The 17,304-nt window shown below is 39.1% G+C and overlaps 2 protein-coding genes across 7 annotated transcripts; one reads left to right on the forward strand and one right to left on the reverse strand.

The window, feature by feature from the left end:
• The first annotated feature begins 1,198 nt into the window (after positions 1 to 1,198).
• LOC149019891 (uncharacterized) lies at positions 1,199 to 8,128 on the forward strand. 6 transcript variants are annotated; one of them, XR_016172119.1, is made up of 4 exons: positions 1,199 to 1,391; positions 1,521 to 3,288; positions 6,065 to 6,378; positions 6,708 to 8,124. XR_016172119.1 is itself a non-coding variant. In XM_089147895.1 (2 exons), exon 2 carries the CDS (start codon positions 1,674 to 1,676, stop codon positions 2,697 to 2,699), a length of 1,026 nt encoding a protein of 341 aa, XP_089004021.1. In that variant the 5' UTR covers positions 1,199 to 1,391; positions 1,521 to 1,673; the 3' UTR covers positions 2,700 to 4,486. The 6 variants fall into 6 exon arrangements, 1 of the variants encoding a protein (XP_089004021.1); XR_016172118.1 differs by having other exon boundaries at positions 6,065 to 8,128; XR_016172120.1 differs by lacking the exons at positions 6,065 to 6,378; positions 6,708 to 8,124 and adding an exon at positions 3,407 to 4,486.
• Positions 8,129 to 8,457: 329 nt separating this feature from the next.
• Positions 8,458 to 15,560, reverse strand: LOC149019892 (RING finger protein). The gene is given in 6 exon segments (XM_089147896.1): positions 8,458 to 9,068; positions 13,764 to 13,836; positions 13,986 to 14,036; positions 14,177 to 14,574; positions 14,576 to 14,753; positions 14,755 to 15,560. Coding segments are annotated over 6 exon segments (1,221 nt in total). The 5' UTR covers positions 15,117 to 15,560; the 3' UTR covers positions 8,458 to 8,909.
• Between the last annotated feature and the right edge of the window lie 1,744 nt (positions 15,561 to 17,304).

The following is a 17,304-nucleotide window of genomic DNA, read 5'->3' on the forward strand; positions in this document are numbered from 1 at the left end:
TAAAAGACAGGGATTGAATTGTAAATATAACTTTTTATTTTTACATTCAAAGGTTTTTAAAAGTTTGCAAATTTACGAAATAAAACCCTCAATCAACCCAATTCCGACGCCGTTTTGCCCTAGCAAGATTAGCACTTCTCCAACTTTGTCTACGGTGACAAGCTTAGATCCCTTGTCGAGATTGAACACTATGTACCGGTGCTCCTTTTTCATCTCCATGAACGAGTTCCTGTGAAACAAATCTTCTTCCCAATTGCGCACCCCGATTCGATTAGTCAAGTGAACATAACAGAAAAATCAACCCATGAAACATTCACTTCACACGCCCACATAGATCTATCTCCTAGGAGATCAAAATTCCAGATAAAGAACAACAATGGCTACACGAAAGTAATGAGAGAGAAAGAGAAGGTGAGAGGTAATTAATTAGCTGTTGGGTTCTTTCTCCATTAGCTATTGGCTCTCAAGAGTGTCTCAAAAGTCGGTTTCCAGCTGAAACTCTAACCTCTTCTCCATTAAGACCTCGCCGCAACGGCAACCCTAACTCTAATGCTAACCCAAATCCTAACCCTAGCCCTAGCCTGTTTTTCCAAATATGGCAGGAAGAAACAAACTCCGGTGGGATTTTTGGACAAAGAGAATGGGCAAAGTGAAAGATCGTCCGCTAAAAATAAAAAAAAAAATTCTTTAATTTTCCCTAGACCCCCTTTACCAACTGTTTGCAGGTTTCTTTCGTCCACCTTCTTTCTTCGTCTTCATTCCTCAAACGGTTGCTAAACCCAGGTAATTTTGTTCTTTTCCTGTATGCTTTAATCTTTTTCTTTTAGGAATTTTAGGATTCTGTTTTTCTTCACACAAGAAAAACAGAGTAACGAAGGGTTTGATGTTGTAAATTAGTAAATTTTAAACTTTTAAAGGGTAAAAATAAAAACTTTATATTTACAACTAAAAAACCTGTTATTTGATTCTCACCCATTAGATTACATTTTAACTACTGGCACGATCAAGGCCGTTGGCTGCTGCCGACAGCAGCTGCAAATAAAAATCCTAGTAAGAGGTGTTGAGACTTGAGAGACGATTGGTTTCCCTTGATTGTTAGAAAATAAATGAAAGGGCACATATTTTCTTTCCCACCTTTCTTACCCGGGTCGGACCGTGTTAGGCTCAGTGCAGGACCCTAAAATCGCCATGTAAGCCAAAAGTAAAACATTGAAGTAAAACATCGAAGCCCTACTCTCGCTCTATCTCTCTACTCCACGCCAGTAAGTAGTAACAAACAAGATTCAGAATAGTATGGAAGAATCAAGAGTGCTTCCTCAAAATAGCAGCTTTCCTAAGTTTATCTATCTCATCCTTTTCTTCGCGCGCTCTCTGTCATTTACTGTTTTCAGGTACGATTTCGTGGTTATCTCTCTCTATTTGTAAAACACACGCACACACTTCACAGTCTTCACTTCACTAAGTGCAGTTACGGTGGAATTGTAATAATGAAGACAACCCTTTTTGTCTCTGTTGGGCAGTTGGCAGTTGGCACTGGAAACGGACTAAGCCCAAGCAGAAGAGGGAGTTACTTACTGTGATGTACCAAGTACCAGCAGCTAGTGAAAACGCAGCAGAGTCTACGCTTCTTTATCCTCTCCTTTCTCTTTACTAGTCTTCTTCGAATCACCTTAATGGCAGAGATGCAGTCCCAAGAGGGTCCGAGTGGTCCGATTAACGGTGGCGCCGCCCCAGTAGGAGTTTCATCAGAGAGTCTGGCCCCCCCTTCTTTGGGCACCAAGAGGCAGCGTCGTCCCAGCGTCCGATTAGGCGACATCGGCGGTCAGCCATCGACACTCTCTTACGATTCGTATGTTCGGAGAACCAAGCAGTGGAACGAGTCCAGGTATCGAAACCCTTTTCAGAGGGACAACAATACCACCAGCTTCAAAGCTTCCAAGACTCGTCCTCTTACCAACTTGGTCAATGGGGGAGATTGCCTTGAAACCCTAGATGGCGAAGATAGAAACATTTCGGGCGACGGTAATTTGGATTCGCTGGCGGTTGGGAACCGCAAGGGGAAGGATTCCAAGGTGAAGAGAGGGGGAGGAGGAGGAGGAGGAGGAGGTACGAAGAGGGTCAGATCGAATTGGGTTTCTAGGGTCGAAGAAGGAACTGAAGCAGAAGACAAGTTCAGTGTTGGAGAAGACGGGGGGCCGCATCATGAAGGATACAGGGATTTCGATCCAGACGCTTCCGAGAGCCCTTTGAGAGAACAGAGCCCGATTCAGTCCCTGGAAAATCTGCCCAATGATTTGCGGCAGACTTCTGATAGGGGACATGGGAACGAAAGGGAGGTGCATTATCCAGGGCAGAAGAGATTGCTTTGGCCCTGGATTTCGGAAAGCAGAGATCATGACGCTGTTGAATTGGACGGCCCATCGGATACTGATGCTAGGGATTGGAAGTGCGGCACCAGTGAGGACAGGATCGCCAATGGCGGGAGGGGGATTTGCAGGTCTCTGGAAGATGGGGTGCGTATCTGGCTCAGTGGAATAGGTTTAGGTCGCTATGCACCGGTTTTCGAGATACACGAGGTGGATGATGAGGTTCTACCATTTTTGACGTTGGAGGATCTCAAGGATATGGGGATAAATGCTGTTGGTTCTAGGAGGAAGATGTACTGTGCAATACAGAAGCTCGCCAAGGGTTTTTCTTGAGTCTCCTTTTATAATGTGATGGAGATTAATTTGCTGAAGAACCTGGGCAATGAATGACCTATAAAAGAATTCATGTCTGGGACGGTTTGGGCTCCAGGTTCTCTGTTATTTCAGTGTTTACTTACTGTTTTGGAGCTAACGGTTCCTTTTCTTTCTATGATCCTCCGTACATTTTATCTACTAAAATGATTGATGTACTGGTGGTTTTGTTGAAAGTGTCATCTAAATTGTTAACTGAGAATCATTTCCAGTGATTACGCATACGATTGTTAGATACTTTTGAAGATAATCAGAACTGGCAAAGAAAAAAAATTGGCGCTCTTTCCTCTTGCTCCTGAGGTTCTCTTATTGTTATCTCTTACTTATTTAGACTATCATATGAGATTCATTGGATATTTCCATTGGATCATTGGTAACTTGTGAAATCATTTTGCTTTGACATCCTCTTTCCTTTTTACTTTGTGATCTACGCAGGTCATGTTCTTGCAGTGTGACTCAATTAAAACAATGCTTCTGTTTCCTGCTTTTACTTGGTTTTAGTTGTGTTTCTTGAGCTTTCAACTTGCACCGCTTCAACTTCTGTCTGCAGGTGAAGTCACTGCTGTACGACTTATCTTAGTTGTGATCTTCTTTAATTGTTTCAACCATTGGTATTTTTCCTAAGGTTTTGCAAATGATTAATTTCTAAGTTTTCTCTTGTTTGGCAGTTGTAACAAAATTACATCTTGTGCAATGATTAGATTCTTCTACAGAACCTTTGAAGTTCCTTCAGATGGTTCACAAGGAAATTAATCAAGTGCCTTCCTCTTTTCTCTGAACACCATTATACATGAGAGGGTGCATCCATATTTTTTCAATATGTTTTATATTTAGTTTTCATTTGTGCAGTCTTTTCCTTTTCAGACTCTTATAACAGTATTCTCAAGTATAATATGAATGGGGCTTGAAACCAGGGTCATATGTCCAGTTGCTTCAATTGTCTCATTAAATCTCTTTGTTTTTACTACATCAAATGGAATATCAAATTCATAAGACCACCAATCTAGGGAGGAACTTCCTGTCTTTTTCTAATAATCTTAAGTGGTTCTTATTGTTGTTCAGTGAAGATCTTTGCTTCACCTCTCAGCAACAACTTCTAAGGAGCCTGCATGTATGGGACTCATCACTATTGTCTGGAACCTGATCCTACAACTTCCTTTCTTTGGAATCTCTTCCAGGAGCAGACACATCAGACTCTTGAGTTAGCTTCCTGTCAGGTTTTGTATGCCCTTGTTCTAGAGGTTTAGTCCATCCACCATATTTTTCATCCAAATTTTTTTGGTCTCTCTTCTTTTTCAGGCTTTGAGAAGATGAATGTTGCTATAGTCTTCGTGAACTTGGCTACGTTTCCATATCCACTGGCTTAAGTGTTGCTTTATCCTTTTAATTCTCCCTTGAAGTTTGCACCATAAGCCTGGCCCAAGCTCGGCTGATTTTTCAACCCAAAGGGCGGGTTTGGGTTACAAATAACTGGCCTTGGCAAGGTCGGGTAGGGTTCAGGTTTAGCCCCCTGGCTAAGCCGTACTCAACTTTGTGTTAATTTAGTTAAATTATAATTATGTATAAATTGATTTGAATTACTATTTAACTAAGTATCCAACTAACAACCTTAAGTGATTAGAAAAACTAAAACTTCATAAGTAAGAGGTCAATAGTTCAAATCTCCTAAGGGCCATTAACCCATGATTTTTCAAGGGGTTAAAAATCATGGTGTGGTCCAACTCTACCCTATCCTATCAGGTTAAATCCCCCCCCCCCGGGGGGGGGGGGGGTTGTTTGGGCTGAGAAGAACCCTGGTAGGGTAGGGTTTGGGATTCGTAAGCCTGGGTAGGGTTGAGTATGGTTTGGGTTTAGCATTTAGGTCCTTAGGGTAGGCTTGGGTTTAGATTGGCCTGAACTAACCTGGCCTATAACAGAGCAGTGTGATTATAGTTAGTTATATACCTATAATGTGTGTAGTTAAACTAAAAAGTAACTAAGGTCCGATGTTCAGAAGAGACTCTATCTCTTTGTTCTCATCGTCCAGTGGGAGATCACTATACCGTGCTGGAGCGATCAGGTGACCTTCAAGAAGTTGTAACCTTTCATTAATAACCCTCTGTTCAGCTTTTATCAGTTGACATCTGTTTTCTGTTCGGCTGAGACCTGCTGAAACATCTCAATCACTGTAGCCACCATGGTTATCAATGTGTTGCCTAGGCAGTCGTCCAGGCACTTTGTTTGACTTGGGCGCATTGAATGCTTGCTCATCTAATTGGTGTTGCATTGGATTTTAATAATTTCCAGTGGCTGGTCCGCCTAGGTGCAATGATAATTATGATTTGCTTCCCGTATCTTACTGGAATTGCATGCTTCCTACTGAAACCTGGCTTCTATTTAGCTCTTAAATAAGTCAACAGGTTAGCAAAATCTCAATCCATTTCGATTTGTCGGCTGGCTAGGTTGGGCTCTGAAATCATGAATTTTAGTTGGACTCCAATAATGCTAGATTCCAGGTTTGGTTTACAACTCACATGAATGCTTAAATAAGTACCTAATCAACATCCCATGATTTATGCCTGTGTAGGAAGGACCCCTACACCTACCACTGTATTTTGTGCTGGATAGCCGAGGTACAGATACCTTGCAGTGAGAAGTGGATCATTTGCTGTTACTCTTTGCTGCTGTTCTATCTGTTTTGGAATTCTTATTTCAGGTTACTGGCATTAACATATGTAAGAAAAACACCTTCACAACCTCCAGCTACAATCCCCCCCTTCTAGATGGTTGTATATATTTTTTTGAGAGCATTCTGCCCAGATCAATCAAACTGTCAATATGCTGAAACTTTGATCAAGTTTTTCTGGTCAAAGACTTGTGATCTTCCAAAAATACCCTTCCCCATTGGTTTCCCAGTTTTAACCCTGTGATCGGTTCTATATTTCCTGGTTGGTTAAAGCCATTGATATTAGATGGCCCACAGGCACATTGAACGAGAACTTTGAGTACCATCCAAACTATAACTAAGTAATCTTACATAAAATACCAAAGAGGAGCTTAGGACACATGGCAGTTGGCTAAACCGCACACCCTTATTCATATTTGAGATCAGGTGTTTAGACATCTTCTAAACCCTAGATTGTCTTCAAAATTATGAGATTTATCACTTTTAGCATTACCCTGTTATCTCTTGTTAACCCACTTGATTAGGCTAAGATTCTTGGCAAAAATTCCTCCATATACCCCACACTTGCCTTCCTTACAGCTACTTTTATCAGTTAAATTATATGTTATTTAGAATCATCTAGAATTTGAACCTCTTTTGATTTTCTTGTTATTGTCTACAGGAGGCATCAACCTACTACTACATTAGATTGTATCAGATCATGGCAGGGGATGGTTCACAATGGCTACCAGCCCCACCTGCTACTATGGCTAGTGAATAACAATGATAGCTTTTCTGGGTGAGGGAATAACTAACAAAAAGACACTTGAGAGCAGTTGACGGCCCGAGTGAAGGGTTTCACCCAAGAAGGAAAAATCCATGTCCTGCTATCCGCCGCTTCAAGCCATTGGCGGCTTTGCCAAAAATTGAAGATTTGCTGTCAATTAATGTTCTAAAAGAGGTAACATGCAGTCAAGGCAGCATCTGCTCAAAAAGGTTTGTTCACCTCCAATCTCAAATAAAAATATGAACTGGTGGCCCCCATTCAATGTCTGTTCTTTGGTTGGGTCATACATTTTCTTGTGATACTGATATGTTCAGAAACAGTTGCAGAAAAGTATTCCTACTTTACTGTTGCTGTGACTTATGTTGAATTGTTATCCATGCTCTAGTTTCACCAGTTAAATATTAGAAATGTTTTAATTGGGAAGATGTGGATGCACTCAATGCAGTTCAATTGAAAGATCCTTGTAGTTGCTATTTGGGTGAATTTCGTTGATTATAATCGTTATGTTTAATGGTGGCTTCCCTTCTTGATTCTCCAGATGGTAGGAGTTCTTATATTGTCATAGGCCTGGATTGGACATGTAAGTAGTTCTAATGTGCTAGTGGCTCTTGCTGACTAGTCGGTGTTTCAAAGAGAATTCTTGATAGGACTCAAATATTGTGGTTTGGTACAAAATATTCCTGCATGTTAATCAGAAAATAATGTCACTTTATTGTCTCTCAATCAGGTCGTCTTTGAGAGCTTGTAATTTTATAAGTTGAATTTACATTTTACTCTCCTGGACACACTGACATTTTCGGTAGTGTTATAGTGTCTTAGAGACTTGGTTTAAAGGCAAAACTGGAACCTAACTGTAGTTTCGGAGCCGAATTGCCAAAATTATTCCCTGAAACTTCTGGGGAACCCCTGAGCCCTTACATTACATACAGCTGAAAGGGTAGTTTGGCGTTGACGAGGTAGTGTCCCCGAGATTGGTTTCTAAGGGCACATTTGGTAACATTCTTAGAAAACGTTTATGGTGTTCTTCTATTCTTTGGGAGTGGAAGAACGGGTTAGAGGTGTTTGTTGAAACGGTTTGCTCTTCTGTTATTTAAAGAATAGATTGGTCAGAAAAGCGCTTTTTGAAGCATCTAAAAGATGTTAATAAAAAAATAGAAACGGTAAGTGAATTCACAAGTTCCAAGCAGTCCTTTTTGAAGTATGCCACGTCGACCCCATCCCATGGTGTCACAGTGTGTGAAGCAATGCTGTTTGGATAGCCTGGGCCTCTGCCATGAGAGCTGAAGTGGCTGTGCTAGCTGGGCAGTGTTGTCTGGTTTGTTGAAGGTTGATTCTGGAATTTTACTGTGCTAATGGAGAGAGAGACAAGACTCAAGAGCACCTCTTAAGTCTTAAGTATATGAGGATGCAACAGAAGCCAAAATAGATCAATGCGATATCATAACTCTAAAAACTCTTTGACCCTTAAAAGTCTCTCTCTTCTTTGATCAGTCATTCCCATTTCTTTGAGGTGGGAGTGTAGCTTCACCTGGTTCCTTTACCATGACAAAAAACAGGGCGTCTCATACACCATCTGGGGAGGTGATCTAGACTCCGGGAGTCAATGGAGCGTACCGGCATTCCATACTTTCGCCTCTAGTAGAAATGGTAAATAAATATAACATAAAATATTGAAGAGAGGGTAAGGAGATAGTGGGATAACATAACTACCTTAAAAAGATAATGTCTTTTTTTTGTTTGTTTGAATGTGCTGTGAGAACAAAAAAAAATAGCTAACGTATATTTACAAAATATTAGACTTTTTCTAAACAATTTCAAGCACGTTTGTGTTAGCTGGACAACGTAGAAACAACATACCGTATTGTTTTGAGCACAGCCTTGCTGACCTACTAGTAGACTGGTTCGTTATGTATTTGAAAAACAAACTAGCTGTAAATCTTAAGTGCGCCATGCCTCCCTTCTCCAAAAAAAAGAAAGAAAAAAAAAAAAGAAAAGAAAAAGAAAGAAGCTTTTGCAAAATACTTCAGACTTGTGTTCTTTATGGTATAGAAACGTTTTCAAATCCATATTAAGTATCTATAAAACTAATTATTACTGGAAAAAAAAACTGTATATGAAACAAAATCATCAAAGGGCAACTAGTTTTTATATCTAGGAACATTTTTATTCTATTCATCTGAGAAGGAAGGCCTTAAAGAACAAGACATGAAAAAACAAAAAAAATAATAAATAAAACCTCAGGGAAAGAGAGAGGAGGGGTTTTTTTGAGGGAAAAGAGAAAAAAGAAAAAAAATAGAAAATCAAGGAGGGCTATAATTTAAAATTATACAGCCTGGGAGGAGAGGACTTTTGGAATTAAAATAAAAAGCTGAAAGTTCCATTGGTCATCAAAATAGTAATGGGAATCCATGATATCTAAGGTAAACATCGACACCTCATTGATGGGAACCATTATTCCTGAAATATCTTCAATCTTGTGATTCTCCTTCTTCATCAAACTTCCTTCCCCCACCCCCAAAAGCACTAGACCAGCAATATCATCAATCTCGTCCATGAAAGAATAGTCTCTAACTCTTCTCACCACCTATACTGGTGTTCCTGTGTGTGCTTTTACATATGGTTAGGTGATGACAGTTGTCTCATCCGTTGCAGGTAATACAGACACGTGTCATCACCTAATCAGTCGTGAAGCATCAAATTGGCCATATAGTTTTTTCTTTCTTTCTTTCTTTCTTTTTCTTCAAGAACTCCAACCATAGTGTAGAACCATGACATGATCTGTGGTTGAGGAGGTTTCATGAATCAAAGTGGCGGCATCCCTTGACCTCCATATGTTATCCCTAACATGTTGCAAAGTCCAGAATGGCAGTAGCTGCTGCCCTCTACATCTTATCTCTACCTGATACATATCATAGTACATGTTAGCCGATACACATATGATGATACAGATTACAAGTCAGAATTGTATCGGTATCATCCGATACATAAGAGATGATGACGACATGATGATGAGGGAGGGAATTCACGAAGATGATGATGATGGGGTAGGAGAACAGACAGAGAAAGAAATTATAAAAAAAAAAAAAAAAAAAAAAAAAAACGTATCATTGTTAGTGGGTATCCGTCATTACTCACCGTGTGATATTATATATATTATGAATGGTTAAGACGTGATTTCGTACGTGTTAGATTGAATTTTTATTTTTTCTTTTGGTAAGAAGAGTGTGGGATGCAGTAGTGGTAATTTTGTACTCTCGCTAAGAATGTTCGAACTTTTGAATTTAACCTATGCAAACATTTGCCCTATAAACCTCCAGTTCAAGCACTAACTTTCTCAACATAGCTCCACCTCCACCGGAGGCTTGGTATACCTAGATAAGCTGATAGTGGTCTCATGTCCGGGCAAAAGAGCAGACAATTCTCGAAAAACAAATGCACTGAACCGTGAACCGTGAACCGAGGGGAATACAGAGTTGATGTCATGCTTTGTCACAGCCTTACGTCTTCCTCCACGGTCTTTTCAATAATTTATTCCGTAAAGATTCCTCCAACCTCCAAGACTGTAATCCTTCGGGCAGCGAACTTTAAGGCTGCCCGTCCCACCAGCGACCTCAAAACTGCCCGACTGCAATCATTACGGGACCCACATAGGCGTTGATCCTACGCTAAAATCATATGACCCTGGACTTTAATCTGATTTATTAATTATTAAATTAAAGTAACCAAACGGTCCAAACCCAACCCGCATTAGTTTTAGCATTTGCTAAATTAGCATTAGGTTTTGATTCTGAATCGGCACGATTTTCGAATTTTCCTTTCTACTACAACCGTCCGTGCATTTCTTTCTCATAATCTCATGCACGTCTCCATCACGTCGCTTAATTTTTTTCTTCGTCTGGTTTTCCTCTTCTTCCATGATCTTACTTACACACACCTCCCCTCATAATGATCATGATATATATTTTCTTTCTTAGTATTTTCTTCTTTTTATTCGGTTAGGTAATACTCCTTGAACAATATTAATAACCCTAGGAAACTGGAAACCTCATTTCTTAATTGATCCGCTGTTGCTATTGACATCAGCAGAGAAGATATATATGTATATCTGTGTGTTTTTTAATGGTGCATGCATTCCATTCAGCAACACCAGGAATGTATATTTTTTGTTTTCTAATCTCTCCTTACCAATGATACTTGGTTTGAATTTCGTTGTTGATATTATATAGAGATATTCTCTCATGCACTGCTTTCCTGTAACGTAAAAAATGCAGACATGTGTAACTTTTTTATTGTTTTCTGGGTAGTTTGTGGATGAGATGGTGGATGGAGCCTTTCATATTCCAACAAAGTGCACCACTTAAGGGTGGTTTTGATAAACTTATTGGAAAGAAGAAGAAGAAGAAGAAGAAGAAGAAGAAAAGATAAACAAAAGGGTTTTTGTAGGGCCATGCAGTTAATAAGCTATATATCGGAAGGTGGAATTGAAAATGGAGAGTGTGATGAGCAAAAACAAGGAGGGATAACGCATGCAGAGGGGTGAAGTGAACACAGGGTCCACATCTGATGGTTGTGGCTCAAGGAGTGGATTTGGGAATTGCCACTCTCATCTTTTCTTCTTTAATTAATATGCTATTGAGTGTCAACTGGGTCCAAATAATCAAAATTTCAAGATGTACTTCTGGAGCTCAAAGTCAATGGACGTTTCATGTATAAGAAAACAAAAATTCTGGGGGAGAGAAAGAGAGAGAGAGAGAGAGAGAAGCGACAGTAATACCCATCACCTGGTTTTCATGTATATGTTTCTTCTTTTTCCTCCTTTATTTGTTTTTATGATTGACTGACTATCAGAGATTTCTAAAAGCTTCTAATGCGTTGTATAATGTCTAATTATCACAAGATATGCTAAAGATTCTAAAAGTATGAGCACACGAGTATCATAATCACCCATTTACACATAATTCCTAACTAAGATTGTCTATCAGGAAGAGAGATTTCGAGACAAGTAAAGGAGGACTTTATCAGTTTGATTGAAAGATGGATCTCATGTTTCATACCCACTTACAAGCCTAATCATTGGGCACTTAGTTGCAAGCCATGTATTGAAAGGTGAGGTGAGGTGAGGTGAGGTGAGGCTCAACACTTTCTACATTTAATATAAAATCTTCTTCGTCTACTCTCCATTGATCATCCCATCCCCTCAATCCCATCATCTATGGAACTGAGAAATCATCAATCTACTGCATTGCTAGTTTGACCTCAGTTACCCACTAACTCCACCAACAATGCTTCACTTATACAAGAACCCTACATACTATTGATTTCTCTCTTTTACTTTACCTAATTGCTAACCTAACATATATATAATCCCTAAACCCTACATACCATTAAGAAGAAAAAAAAATTAGATTATCGCTTAGTTACTTTCCTTTCCCTTGTTAATGATATCTCTCTGTATGGTATATATTATGATATTTGCCTTAACTAGATGTAGATTAGGAAAAACTCCATTCATCTGCAAGCATATTATGCTTCACTATCCCACTTAAAATCTTCTAAATCCTAGGAAAAATGCATCTTACGAAGATGGTAAAGCCAGTGTTAGCTTTGACACAAGAAAATCTAAACTTGTTTTAGATTTATGTGGTGTAGAGTAAGTAAAAGTTGCTTAACATGGGGGACAATTAAAGCAAATGCATTCATTCCTACTGTTAGCATATAGGAACCTAAGGATCTTAAAAGTGAACCAAAGAAAAATGATAGATAATGTCTAAATGTAAGGGCTATTCCATGGTTTAAACAAGTCCCATTCTCTTTAACCAAATGGTTTTCTTTTTTCACCCCCTTTTTAGAGGAAATAAATCATGCATGTACGCCCTTAATCAAATATAGTATGAATCGAGTGGAGTACTAGTCCCACTCGTACAGGACACCACAATCAGGGTTGTCTTCTTGATAATAGTTGATTATCATTCTTTTTCTTCCTTTATTAGTGCAAAACGGAACGCAACCAGCATACAAAATACAATAAAACCCAATCTGTTGAAAAAGAAGCAGAAATGAAAAAATGTGTAATTGAACACCATAATCCAACCTATCACAATTTAAGAACAAGTACTAGAATTTCCAAGTCATTTATGTCTGCTAACAAGGTATCTAAATACAAACTGATTAGCTGAAACTCGATCTAGACTGCATTTCTCACGACTTCAAGCTGAACTATCCTTTCTAAATGGCAAAATATCATGAAGAAACTGAAGGGCTAAGACGAACTGGTTGAGGTCCTTGAGGAAATGACAAAATATTTCAATTTTTGTTCTTGCAAAGAACTGTGTTTAAATCGATATAAATTAATCACAATCTGCGTATCGTCAATTATATTTCCTCAGGAGTAAAAACCAGACAAGGCTGCATGGAGACTGGATCAGGAACTGTTTTGAAAGGAAAATATAGTGAGCTTTTCTTGTTATCAGGACAACAGTAAGGTCCTGAAACAACTCAACAACAATATTTCGTCAATGTTTTCGTACGTGAGTGTATATGGAGGGAGAAGCATTAGAACTTGAATTTGCTTAATGTGTTTTAGACTCAATCAAACTGAAACCCATTAATTCTTTATGCGAAATAGTTTAGAATTGCACTGCAAAGTTGAGCATAGATGAAACTATTGCCATAAATCATTGCAAGCATAAGCATACATTTCCGAAACTGTAAAATTATGTCATTTGTGTTGAAGTAAAACATAAGGACCCCTAGTCAGGATTGGGAACAAAATAAACACAAGATTAAAATCCTAGTAAGGAAAGGCTCTCACTTTGTGTGTGAGTAGCTGTTGAGAGAGTGTAGTAAGGAGGCTATTTTCCCTTTTTTTTTTTTTTGGTAAAAAAACAGGCAGGCTATTTTCTGTCTCTTGGTTGATGGTTCTTTCTCTTTCTATTTGGGGTATCCTTTTCTACGATGAGAATTTGTGTTTTCCAACAAAATTTAAATCACCTTTTCCTGTAGGGTGGGCTCATTAAAACAGTAAAAGTTCATTGTCTCCACTTAAACCCCATTCACAAGACCATTAAAATATAAACTAACTAGATCGACTATAAGTTAATGACAACAAATATCATAAAATCAATTTCCTAAACTGGACAAACCACTTGCTTCCTGGGTTTTCTTAATCTTTCTAATTAACAGGTTATTTATGATCTGACAGGGTAATGATCCATATGAAAAAGGTTCCTAAGACAGAAACTTGCCACCTAAAATCGATGAGAAAGAAATACCAGTGGTTGAACCCCTATTAGCTTTGCAGTTTCTTTCATGTTTCTACCACCGACCATGCAAAGATCATCAGCATGCCTATGAACAATCACTCGAAAAAGCAACAAGCAGACAGTGTTTTGAAGGGAGCAGTTGGTATGGGTTCATTTTTGGGGCTGTCCTATGAAAAATCTAGTGTCCTCTTTTGTTTTGTTTTCTGTTGGGTCCTGCGTGATCCCATTCTTTCTACCAAAAAAAAAAAAAAACAGCACTGCATGATAATTTGGCACCAACCAACTACTTATATTAGCATTTAACGAGAGATTGGGTTTATTAAATTCATTACCTCTGATTCACTATCCAACTTCAGCTTGTTAACCAGATATTTCATCAATAATCGAACTGTCATTCTACCATCCCTATAGAATCAAAAAATAGTAGTAATAATAATTAAACAGTTATATTTTTAGAATATCAATGGAAGAAATTTTCTTGATGATACTCACTCAATGACTAAATGTAACAAACAGGCAGGAAAAGAATATGAAGTAAAGAAGAGAAACAATACTTGATTCTGAGGAAGTTTTTTGGTATCTGAGGCAAAAAGGGTTCCTTCGCTCTGCATTAAATAACCAAGTTTCTTATGCATTTAGAAATGATCGAGATGGAGTTCAATGGAGGTAATGCAATCATAATAATAAAACTAAGCTTTAAGAACAACTTTTTTCCTTAGTACTGCATAGACAGCTAAATGCTTACTGATTTGGAGAGGCTTGAAGCACGAACCAAACTCCAGAATGCGGCCGAGGAGGAGCATCGATGATTCGAACATCGGAGGAGCTCGAGCTTGGACCGGCCAAATCTAGGCTTGGGTGTTGAAAAGGCCGGACAAAATACGGCACCGGAAGCATAGAAGAAGAGGGAGTAGTAGAAGAAGATGGATTAGGGTTAGACCTAATATATCCCCAAGGGAAATCTGGCTGAGGAGGAAAGCTTAAACCGGTTAAACTGGTAGGTCTTGTGATTGGGTTTGGGAATTGGTGTTGCAAGAACAAAGGAGGAGGTGGCGTTATTGCAATTGGAGGACGATGTGTTGTTGGGTCCAACACCTTATGAATCATGAGTTGTGCACCGGCACCAACACCAGCACCAGCACCACTCACTGCCGCCGCCGCCGCCTCCTCCTCCTGGGGGTAATAGATCAAGCTCCACCAACCCTGCTCGTCTAGTTCCATTAATGTTTGTGGGTTCCGGAGATTCTTGAAGCTTGGTTTCTGTTCGACCGGCACCACCGCCAATGCCCAATTGTAGCCAATCTTCATCACCACCGTGTTCTTCCTGATCAGGAAGAACATCACCCACTCTTGGAACTCGAGCCGGCTTCGTTAAGGCTACTGGTTCTTGAATCGTCTTCTGCCATGTGATTGTGACTATTCCCAGAACCACCACCGATTCCAACTTCAACTGGATCGGTTCCTATGCACGCCTCTGCGTCGCTACAACGGTTGCTGCCATATTCGTATTCATACTCATAACCCCCAGTTGCTATTTGGCTCATAAGAAGACCCAAGCTCCCACCACTAATAAAACAGTCTCCAAAAGCGCCGCCGCCAATGCCTCCGGCACCGCCGCCGCCACCACCACCACCATCGTAGTGTTGCTGATTATAAAGGGTTGTTGGCACAGGAACCATGGTCATATCGCATAGCCACCAAAGAGAAACCGGAATCTCCAGTCTTCTGTGGCCATTCGATGAACAAGTATCTGTGATGATTTATTGCGTATCCAGATGGGAAAGAAGGATCGATCTGTCGCTGTTATCGGCATGAGAACTTGTTTGTGGGGTTTTAGAATCGGCCTTGGGGTTGGAGATGGAGGTACCCATTAAGGAAATGAATAACAAGATCGATCTATTGATGGTTTTCTTCCTCGTTTCATCTAATAAAACATGAGATTCGCTCCTGGAGACAAAAACGAAAAGGAACCTTGCAAGTATCCCTTTCCATTAATTCTCTGGGTTTGGAAGCTTGTGGGGAAAAGGGTTATGAAATGAAATGGTTGGAAAAACAGACACGAACTCATAGATAACACCAGACGAACAGGGAGAGTGGTGAGCAGATGGTGGTCAGTCAGTTATGTAAATTTTAATATACGAAAAGAAGAAGGGAGGGGAAGGGAAGGGACGAAGACTACTCTAATTAATACCAACATTTATCTTAGTATTGTTATTTGTTATTATTATTATTATTATTAAAAATATATATTCTATATCCGTGGAATTTTATTAAAATAGTAATATTCTTGACTTTATGAAAACGAAAAAATGTGTTCTTTTATTTTTCTTTCATTGGTTTCGAAACCATAACAGACATAACAAAGGGCATAAGTATTGAAAAAATACATACATCTATGAAGTATGAATTAATTAAATTGAATTCTGTTCAAATTCAAAAGCACGAAATTACCCATAAAAGCTCTGATCACCTTTAAGCATATAAGTAAAAGGTCCTTTCCGGCCTCAACTTCACTTGTGTAAGGAATAAGGATCGAGCCCCAATGTCCAATTGGAGATTGGGAATTGGGATTCCTCTAACTTTTATCATTATTAACTCATATATATAGTAATCAATCAACCAACCAAACAACTATTTTACTGTTTCTCGTGGTCATTAGGCTACAGACTACATTGCTTTTTGTTCTAATTACTCTCTCTCTCTCTCTCTCTCTCTCTCTCTCTCTTCTCTCTCTCTCTCTCTCTCTCTCTGTGAAGAACAGAAGAAAAAAGATTAATTACAAGTAAAATGTAACTAAAATTCACTAAATGGGTCGCTAGTCCAATCATTCAAAGATAAATCACACGTTTGATAATGCTTGTGTTTGTGGGGTAGTATCAGTAATGAATGCAAGTGTGTGTGTGTGTCTAGCTATTTAGATAGTTATATACAGAGGTATATGGGTATGATGATACAACTCATCCCATTTTCTTTCCACTAAAGGTAAATACTACAAAACCAAACCTAGTAGGCATTATTTGGTAATTATAAACCTATAAATACAATGAGAAAGAATGATGAAGGCCAAAGAGGTGAATTGAGAGAATGATAAGAGGAGAAAGATGGAGTTAGATTGGGTGCCCATTGCAATAATCATGATGGCATGGAAACACTCTTACTCCAAACCCTAGAAGTTGGAAACTCTCATTTTCATCTCATCGATCTCTCAAGTCTCATATGTTTAAAAACTTTGGTAATGCTACTGCTACTGCATGTGCCCCCCACCCTCCCTGCACCTCTAGCCATTCACGTACGGATCTCTCTCTCTCTCTCTCTCTCTCTCTCTCTCTCTCTCTCTCTCTCTCTCTCTCTCTCTCTCTCTCTCTCTCTCTCTCTCTCTCCTGATCAGAAACAGCTTCATTTCTATGTTTTTTTTTCAGTTAATTAACTGGGGGAGTTGCATAGAAAACATGGGGTGTTATTAAGCGTGAGAATTTTAATTTGGGCTTTGGGTGAAGGACTGTTACGCTTCGCTGCCTTCCGTTCTGAAAAAGCTGAAATCCTCTCTTTCCAACCCATAAATGTCTCTTTGCTGAGAATTTTAGGTTTTCGAAGCCAACCCAAAAAGGGGGTGCTGAGCTTTTAATCCTTTACAAAGAGTCTTTTGTGAGAAGATGATCGATCATGTTCTAATTAATCTCTTTCTCTCCTGCTTCTAGACCTTCCATCTTTGTTTGTTCATTGGGGGGAAAAATTAAACTGTTTTTTAAAATCTTCTCTCTTCTCAAGGACATAAATTTATAAAGGAACACTACCTACCTGCCATCTGATTTTAAGTATATATTATCATCTGAATTCTGAGAAGCAGCATAAGTAGCAGCAGTAGTAGTACTT

Source organism: Hakea prostrata, chromosome 3, assembly GCF_041222555.1.
Source record: "Hakea prostrata isolate BN-2017 chromosome 3, UWA_Hpros_2, whole genome shotgun sequence".
Lineage (NCBI taxonomy): Eukaryota > Viridiplantae > Streptophyta > Magnoliopsida > Proteales > Proteaceae > Hakea > Hakea prostrata.

Coding starts and splice junctions, on each gene's coding strand:
- LOC149019891 (XM_089147895.1), top strand. CDS start 1,674: ATGGCAGAGATGCAGTCCCAAGAGGGTCCGAGTGGTCCGATTAACGGT.